This window comes from Ambystoma mexicanum, chromosome 4p, assembly GCF_040938575.1.
Source record: "Ambystoma mexicanum isolate Mex_15411 chromosome 4p, UKY_AmexF1_1, whole genome shotgun sequence".
Taxonomy (NCBI): Eukaryota; Metazoa; Chordata; class Amphibia; order Caudata; family Ambystomatidae; genus Ambystoma; species Ambystoma mexicanum.
The window spans coordinates 578,453,019-578,462,494 of record NC_090927.1 but is presented as its reverse complement, the minus strand read 5'-3'; the positions used below and the strand labels follow the sequence as shown (position 1 = coordinate 578,462,494).

Here is a 9,476-nt window from a genome sequence, read left to right as displayed (position 1 = left end):
AATGTGGAACTTTTCACACATGTTGCATGTTCTGTTGGTCGACCACAGGACCGATCACACATACTCAATATGATCCCACACATAGCACATATTATCGATCCGTGAACCAGAGAGTATTGAGGTCATGAGACAACAAGAGCCAGCAGCGCCATGCTACAAAACCGAAGATCACATGCTGTGTGGGCCACACTAGTGTATATTAACTACAATGGGTTTGGAGAGCCTTTATAATTAATGAAATGCAGGAAAAGGTATGTGGCCCTAGTGGCTTTTCTAGTGCCGAAACTGGCAATAGACAATTGAGGGAGAATGGCAATATATTAACCAAGCGGGTTGCATATCTGATGGTGGTGAAAAGGTGAAGTATCAGCATGAAGAACGAATCAATTAGAAACCACCTTTTAATCTATTCCAAGTCATATTGGTAAACGGGTTTCAAGATTTCCTGAGAGGTTTAAATTATAACGAGAGTCGTGATTAAGACAGTTTGACGTTTGGCATATATTTATATATGGAATGTTTTATCATTGGAACATTCAAAGTAAGGCAACTGTAAACATGTTACAAAAAAATAAAAAGAGGCCAACACTAAATTGATTAATTTGAGAAAAAAATAGTTCGATGTTCTAAAAGAAAGCATTTATTTCTGTTCAGATAATTCGAGCTAAAATGGTACACACGTTTTGAGCAAGCCCTCATATTTGTATTCTCCACAGAGCAGCGCTGACATGTCGTATGGGTAGTAACAGGTTTTCTATTCATATTTGTTTGATTTTGTGTGATTAATGTGTGCATTTAAGTATATATCAATTTTCAAGCAATGCGTTACATAAAAAGCACTTTATATTTTGTCAGTTCAGAAAACAATCTTTCATTTATTCACACACACTTATTGCCAGAACTCCTCAAAATCAGTGTGTGATAAAAAAAATACTTTAAATTGTAGACTTCTGAACACTAATTCCACCACCACCACCACAATAGCTGATCTCAGTAGGAATGGTGCAGCGTTAAAATCTCATTGATCTATATTTCAAGGTTTTGGTATGTGTACGCTCTTAAATAGTACTCCTGAGCACTCATTGACACATCACTCACTACTGCTACTTTTCACAGGCAAAACATGCCGAAAGCTGTAACTGTCATTTACCAAATGGACTCTTCAGTTTTTCGAATACCAGGAAGAAAACACAATTATGGCACTGCTGTAGGCTACCACCGAACGAGATAAATCAATATAAAACTGGGAACCAAATAATTTCTTTGTGTGCATTATCATTAATAATCAAAATATATGACTAATAGAATTTTCTTTGTACTTCATTGACAAGTTCAACTCCATTGTGGCTCCTCCCGATTATTGAAGATGCAAGGATGCAGGAACCCCCTGGCAGCCCGACTTCGCAGCAGATCTTCATTGCTCAGAGATGTAATATCACTAGAAGTTGCAACAACAAACTTCACTGCGATAAAAGTGCGTGTCACACTGTGGCCAAAGTACCAAAAGACCAAGGCAATAGGCGATATAGGTCGTATATAAAAATATGTCTACAATTAATATATGTGTGCAGAATATGAAAGCAATCAAAGAAAACAGCAGGCAACAGTTAAAAGAAAGTCCTCTTAAATACATTGCATACAATTTGTTTCCAGTGTGTTGGACAAGCTCGAGAATCTTTAAATGTACTGCCAGACCTCACATTTCACTGATAATCGGCTTGAGAAATTACTTAATTAAAAAGAAAACATGTTCATTATCAAAGTTTTCCATAACAAACATTTAAAACAATCCCAAAACTAGATTTCAAATCGATAAGAGAATATATTTCTTTCCTAAATCAAAGTGAATATTTCACAAGTAGATTTCAAAAATCACCCTTTTAAAACAGTATGCAATTATATTGTATAAACAGGTGCAACTGAACAATTCTTATGTATTTGCATATCCATGCAAGCGTTGCAAGAAGATTAGGCCGAGGTGCAATAATCCTAAAGTGGTTTTTCTGAAAATGCAGTAAAGCTCTTCACACGGGCAAAGTAGAAGGGGGCATATGTCTTGTCAATTTCAAAAGCAGTGGCTGTAGTCTCGCCGGTCGACCTGAAATGAGACAATTTTAGGGTTACGTGTGAGTAATGCACCTCTACATATTTCGGTTCATTATAGTTCCACTGCTACCTGGAGCTTTTTGACTTCTTAAATTTAGAACCTCCATTTTGTCCAGTTCGATTTTGAAACAGTGAAGCTGTCTAGAAGCTAGCAGGCACCCCTAACAGGCTTGGCAATGACTCGTAGGTGCATGCCAGTGTAAGCAGAATGTTATTTATGAATATCTACAGCTTGTGTCAAGTTTTTGTCTTCCTGACCCCTTTATAATCGACATTGTCCCAAAACACCAACCCAATAACTTAAATGGCAAGCAGCAGTGACAACATACGGCTGCTCTAATAGGGCATCCTTGGCTGCACCTCTTTTTCAAGACTATTTGATCTTAGAGGTAGCCCTAGGTGACGCAGTGTACAAATAATGCACTCAAATACGTTGTACCCAGCCATAGTCTTTTCAACACCTGTGCAAGAAACCACCAACTTTGCTGGACAAATAATTTTCCCTGAATCCAATTAAATCAAAACCAATTAAGGCTTCTAGCTAGCTTGATCATAATATTTGCCATGGGGCAAGTTTAATAAGAGACTGCTTTCATTAGTTGATGTAAAATGTTTTCGCTCACCTGGACTTTCGGTAAGGACGATTTTAAAGTTTTCTGGAATATAAAATCTCTGACGTTATGGACTTTTACTTATCAATTTTCGTAATGCAGGATTTGTTAATGTGGGGGAATGTGGAAACGTCCAAAATAACGGAAGTGAAAGGGAACAGATGTGGAAGAGACACTAAGTCAGCGGCCACAAGAGAAGTAGGGTGTGGTGGGGATGTTGGTGGGGGTGTGGGCCAAATTGGAAATGTTCAGGGGAGAAAAGACTGAAGGTTATTTCGGAAAAAAGTATCTTCAGTCTTTTCTCCCTCGAGAATTTGGATCTCGGGTTTTCAACCCCGATCTGGGGGAATGTTAATTGTAGAAGGGGAAAAGAGATTAGTCTCATTTGAGCTGATATGGTTTCCATTCTACAAATTATAACCAATGACAGAAAAAAAAATACATGGGCTAGCCACGTTATCAATGCCTTCTTTAAGCAGCATGAGGAATGTTTTGGCACGCTTTTTCAGTAAAGTATACCCAACACTACTAGTTGGTATTCTGAGTGCAGATTAATGACAGAAATAAAATTTAAGCGATAGGGCACAGGGTTCCCAAAATATGCTTTATAAATTCGCCAAACCCATTTTCCTCTGAGATAAATGGTTTAGAGGATACACGAATGACAAGTATTTGTATTGTTAAGCCTCTGCATTTCATTCTGAACACATTTATAAACGACCCTGCATTTCAAGATGTTCTTCCACATGGTGGATTATTATAACACGGCTCACCTTAATTTTAAAACTACATTTACTGGGCAGTTTTTTGTGTTGTATGAGATTATTCCAGACAGCTTTCTATCAAAATCAAGCACCAATTTCCAATTCATCCACCTCTGAAACGTACCTATAAGTAATGTGGCAAGAATGATGGATCCAGACCAGCTTGTTAAATTTCTGGCGGCCACTTGAGCACAGTTGCAAACCCACTTGAAAACTGTGATCTGTTTCCTGTACTGGAGCACGACGAAAGTATCTATACTTGCTATCCGGTGGTTTCTGTGAATGAAGCACAAAACAAAATTAGATAAACGAAGCCTCAAAAGGTACTCTTTCTATTAACTTCCTTATATATTATACAATTTCAACAAAATACTCTACACTAAGCAAAAAGTCAATGAAGTGAACTAAAAAGAGCAGATGCGAGTTGACAGCTTTCCCGACCATCAAACACGCAAATGGAAACACCTATTTTGAACATGCTTTCCCTGGAAGCCTGGTAAATCTACATAAAAGGCAATTGCACAGACCTTTAGAGGTCCAAGGGGCAACACCACCAAAAGGTGATGTATGGCAGTAGAGTGGCGATTATCAGCTCTCCGACTTTGACATCTTCCAGGCTACGTTTAACACTTCCAGGTTTTTAGCAGGAATTAGCACCCAAAACGTAGGTGGTATCTATTTTTTAATATTCTCTTTGTTGAAAACTTGTTGAATATTACAGATATGTATTTACCTGATCAGTGTGGGCATAGAAAACCAAATGCATGAGGGAGCACAAAGTATGTCAAGCAGATCTAACAATCACATCGAAGCTATACAATTCATCATAACGCCTTACAATACCCATCAGCAACTGTGACACAGCCCTATTGATAAGACCGGAAAGTGGGGTGAGGGAGATATCCAGGGTTCTTCCCCATCATCATCAGGGCCACCAAGACACTGTTACACTTGTGTAGTACAATGGATTGGATGCATTCCAAGAGTCTGGGGCATCCAAGACCAGAGATCGTGATTGCAGCACCAGTACTCAAAGAGAGGGGGAAGGGAAAAGGTGCAAATTGCAATTTGCACTGCAAATGCAAACCCAAAGTCACCTCGAGCTCTGCCTGAAGGATGTAGTGCTGGAAGAAATTGGGAATAATTAGTAGGATTGGTTTGAGGGAGATGACGCACCATGGCAGAATAAGTCAGCCGCCACGACAGGGCTGCCTGGTTCCAAAATGGTGGAACCCCTTCTTCTGTCCTCTGCCCACGCAGACACAGAGCAGCTATCAGTATTCGGAACCTAGCAACTACACATAGGGAGGGGGTGGGATAAAGTCATAAACCAAACCAATAATCAATCACAGTTGCCTTCGCTGCCACTTGAGAGGCCCTAATACCAGCAAGACAGAAGAATAGAAAAGGTGTGGGGGGGTGAAAGATTTCAGAGTACGGAGACAAGGAGACAGTACAGTAGCATGAGAACCTAGCGAGTAGGACAGTGGAGGAAGGGTCTGAGAAAGGAGAGGATAGCATTGGAGTAGGGAAAGACCAAGAGAGTAAAGGAAAGCGGAGGAGAAGACAATGGAGTAGAGAAGTTGACTGCGGATGACGGAGGGGGAAAGTTATTGAAGGGGAGCGAAAGATAGAGCAGTAGGTTGGGATGGATAGAGACGCCCAAAGTAAACAGCCAACATTTGCAAGATCAGAGGACAAAGGTAGTGGTGCTGAGAAGCAACCGATCTATTGAGATCTAGCCATTTAAGATTGGGGTGTGGTAGAATCGAAGCACAAAACTGAAAGGATTATCTTATCAAAGTGATTCATAGAAGAGCTTTGCATTAATCCATAACTTTCAATTGCTCATCTGAAATGCTGTGTTCAGATCCAGTCACCAAGACTTTTCATATTATCCTTCATAAAAAACAGTATACATCTGTATGATATATTGTTCCAGTAAGTAGAAAATTGTCTTGGAAATTCCACAGCAATGGGCAGAGTTTGTTCAGGTGCCAAAGGTGCATAGAATTGATGCACTGAGCGAGCCACTACAAAAAAAAAAAAAAAATCACAACAAAAAAAATCACTTCAGGTGTACTACCACATCTGTCCATACTTTAAACTGATCGAATGTGTGCAACAAAGTTTGTCTCTATGGACCTTTAGTGAGGTCAGCAAGGGGGACGGGCACCTCCCCTAACAAGAGGCTGATGGGCCCAAGGAGGTAGGGATGGGATCCCATTGTCACCCTCATTTGGTGTTGTAATAGTGTAGTAGACAAATCGCATGGGTCTTGCTGAGGGATGTGGTGCAGACAACTTTGTGAAGATTCACCAAAAAATGGCATTTTAATTACGGGAAATGGTTGGATAAACACCTTACTATCCCTACCCCGACGAGGATTTCCCTGCCTAAAATAAACTAAAGGAAACACTCAAACAAAAGGATTCTGTCTCTCATACTTTTACATACATACATACTTTCATACATACACCAGACATGGACTAGCCACACTCCACAAACAAACAGAGAACCATTACTATGTCCACACTTAGAGTGAACCACCCACATAGTCCATAAAACAATCAACAATACAACAATGCAACTACACACCAAGATACTGGATTATCCTACAGCTACAACTACCTGTGACTCTGGATCCCTTATGGACACTATCTAACCAGTGCACATGACCAACCCATAACCCACACAACGCACCAACACAAAACCCTATCACACACCCGAGGACCGAATCGTACCTATACGGTTACAATGCATGCGGCCTCTCCCAAAACTGCTACATGCAAAACAACAGTCACAGACGCCAGTTCCTCCTGGTTCTAAATCTATCCTCTCACCCAATGCCCACTAAACCCCCACATCCCTCTCTTGCAGAGCCACACAAGCTCCTGGACACTGCCCCCGGGTGGTAGCTCTGCACAGTACAAAACAAATCAACATAACATACAATAACTCAACAAGGTAATGTATGGCAGTTCATAGGTAATAATTCACAACCTGATTAAGGTCTCTCCTTATAATCTGGGTAAATTCCCCTTCCCCTTCCCCAGATTCCAGCAGGATTCTAAAAGGGTCAGGACATCCTGTTTTGTAACAAAGTTCCAATTCAGTACGTTTGGTTCCAACTTGACAACAAATGTTCCAACTTGAATTCCACCCACAGTTCAACAAGGTTTTTCCCTCTTTCCACTTGTGATAAAGAAATCAAAACTTCTTATGAACCAAGAATACTTTCACAGTTTATTAGGATCAAGAAAAATGTCTTTGTCAGGATAATTCTGCAAGAGTTAATTGGACACTTGTTTTAACAATGTTAAATTATTCTGCAACAGTTCACAAGAACATCTTACCTGGTGTACTCTCCTGCCAGGACAGAATAATACTAAGTATACGTACTTCTCTGCTAAAGGTTAACTTCAAACAGGTTAGCAATGTCTTTTGCTCCACAACATCAAGTTAAGTATTTCTTCAGGGAAAACAAGAACCATGCTGGTGCTGTTTGTTATATACTTGTGATTGTCACACACAATGCAGGCACTCTTCCTGAATGCCTTTTATCAGAAGGGCAGCCCTCCTGCCTCTCTTGTTTTCCCACTTCTGCATAAACCAAAGGCTGACAATAATTATTTCTCCCTCTTCGGCAATGTGGATTGAACCCAGTTCCTCTTAGGACCTCCTTTTCATGTGGGCAATGTGTTTTACAAACAATTGAACTCTTAATTGACCTCTCTTGGCGTTGGCAATATTGCCGCTTTATATCTTGCCTCAGTATTCTCCTTTGGCTTTGGTAAGGTTTGTTTGTATTGGTTTCTCAATGTCTTGCCTTCTCTTGATGCTGGTCTTTAATCTGCCCCACATATATACAATCACACCCTTCTGGTCTGAGGGCTAAACTCTCATTCTGCCACCTGCTTCATTTTAAGCCAACTTGGTTTGCAAAAGGTTAATCCATCTGCTTTATGTCAGTTCGGTATTCAAAACAATGTTTCTTTTCCCACTTTACACTGATCAACTGCTGTTTGTGCTTAAAGCGCCTGGACTTGGCCAGAGTGCGTTGTGAGAAACCAGAATGTGTCTCACCCACTGGTACCCGGGGATCTGTTATCCAGGTGGCTAGGACATGGCCATCGCTTTTGGATCCAGTTCCTGTGGGTGGACCAGTGTGGGAGGATCACCTGGGAAGGGGTCTTCAGGGAGAGGGACACCAGATGGTGGGATGCGGTCTCCCCTTCCCTGTAACACCTTTACCCCATCCTACCCGGTAGGCTATTTAGGAACTCTACCCCCCATTTTTACAACATGAGCACGTTCTCACTGACAGCCGGCTCTAAGGAAAAACAGACTAACACCTGAGCCGTGTAGCTGACATGTCTCAATACTATGGTCAGATGAGGCCTGGCAATTATGGACAATCACTCACGCCTGACTTCCATTACACTTCCCCACATGGATAAAAGGCATAGCACGAGAGCACACTCTGAGCGCGGCAAAGCACATGAGGAAACAGCAGTGTCGAGACGGCAGCTGAGCAAGAGAGGAAAGGCGGCAAAACCGAAAGGGATCGCAAGGAGGGAAATTCCCTTGACCTTTTCGACAAGGAACCGCTACTTTCCCGAAACCTCGAAAGAAAGCGTAAGACCAGGAAACCAGCTGAAGAATCCTGCATTGTGTGTCGGAGATACCCCGGGCCCTCCTGCGTCAATAATCAAGGCAGAAGAATCCCCAGCCACCATGGAACCGTCTTTGGGTCCAAGAACAAAGCCGCTTCAGTGAAAGCAACAGAGCCAGTGAGTTGGAGAGACCGATGCAAGACAGGTCTGTGTTATATATGATATATGACGCATATTTATAACGCGCCTATGCACAAGTGCTTCAAGGCGCGACGAGGCAAGGGAGGGGAACAAAGGGAGGACGGACAACGATCCTACTATGCCAGGTGTCATTCAGATCGTGCAAGCGCATGGGAAGGGGGCTTGAACAGTGCAGTACAAGATGATAACAATAAATAACGGCCAACATGTGGCAAGTGCATGGGTAAGTGCGGACATCAGGTGTCAGGGGAAGGTAGGGAGACTGTAGGGACACAGAAACAGTCCCCATGTGCAGGGGTTGTCAGGTGGACAGTGCAGGTGTGAGACACTGGCGGGGTAGGCACCTGGGCCCAAGATCAGAGGGTGTCGAGGTAGCCAGTGCAGTTCAGGTTACAGCCAGGAGGTCAGCAGAGGAGAGGAGGAGAACAAGCAGAAGCAAAGAGAAAGGTTTTCAGGTGTTTCCGGAACCGGAGATGGTTCTCCTCAAGTTTAAGGGAGACGGGGAGGCTGTTCCAGATGGAGGCACCAGTCGAAGAAAGAGATCTACCACCAACTCTTTGCTTGGAGAAGCGACTGATTCCGAGGGAGTTGGAGGCGGATGAGCGAAGAGCTCGAGAAGGAAGATATTTAGGAAGAGAGAGTTAAAGGTATTGAGGCCCCAGAAGCCAAGGTTACAACAGCAACATTGTATGGCGAGCGCAGGAACGAACATTGTTACAATGCATGTGATAAGAGACGCGATGAGTGATTGAACTTTAAAGCAAGCTACAATGCATTTGACGAAGTGGTTTGGCACCGCGTGGGTGCTCCATCGAAAGTTTCTGTAAGGTACCCAGCTGAGAAGTAATAACAGAAGATAAATTGGTCCGAGCTCAGCGGAGTGAGACCAACTGCAAGATAACGAAGAAATGTGAATCGAAGTGGTCCTGGGATGGGTCAAGCAAAATCCTGCGCAAAGTTACAAATATTCGATTTTGTTGAAATAGATAAAGTTTGGAAAAGTACGTGAATTTGGGAGACCAATCGAAGGTTGGGGGCCTCATTGCCATCAGACTTGTAACATTTTACTGCCTGACCAGGTAAGATATTTAGGAACTCAACCCCCCACCCCTTCCCAACACTGACACTTTCTCCCAGACAACTCACCACAAGCTACAACAGGACTACCCCCCCCTCTC

The 9,476-nt window shown here is 42.4% G+C and overlaps 1 protein-coding gene across 4 annotated transcripts in view; it reads right to left on the bottom strand.

The window, feature by feature from the left end:
• Positions 1-617: 617 nt before the first annotated feature.
• The window catches only part of FBXO9 (F-box protein 9), a 1,471,688-nt gene continuing 1,462,829 nt past the window's right edge, over positions 618-9,476 (bottom strand). For all 4 annotated transcript variants that reach the window (XM_069606124.1, XM_069606121.1, XM_069606123.1 and 1 more), the window contains 2 exons: positions 3,606-3,757; positions 618-2,098 (listed from right to left, as the gene is read on the bottom strand). In XM_069606124.1, the coding sequence (XP_069462225.1) occupies positions 1,990-2,098; positions 3,606-3,757 (261 nt within the window). In that variant the 3' untranslated portion in view covers positions 618-1,989. The remainder of the gene's footprint in view (positions 2,099-3,605; positions 3,758-9,476) is intronic.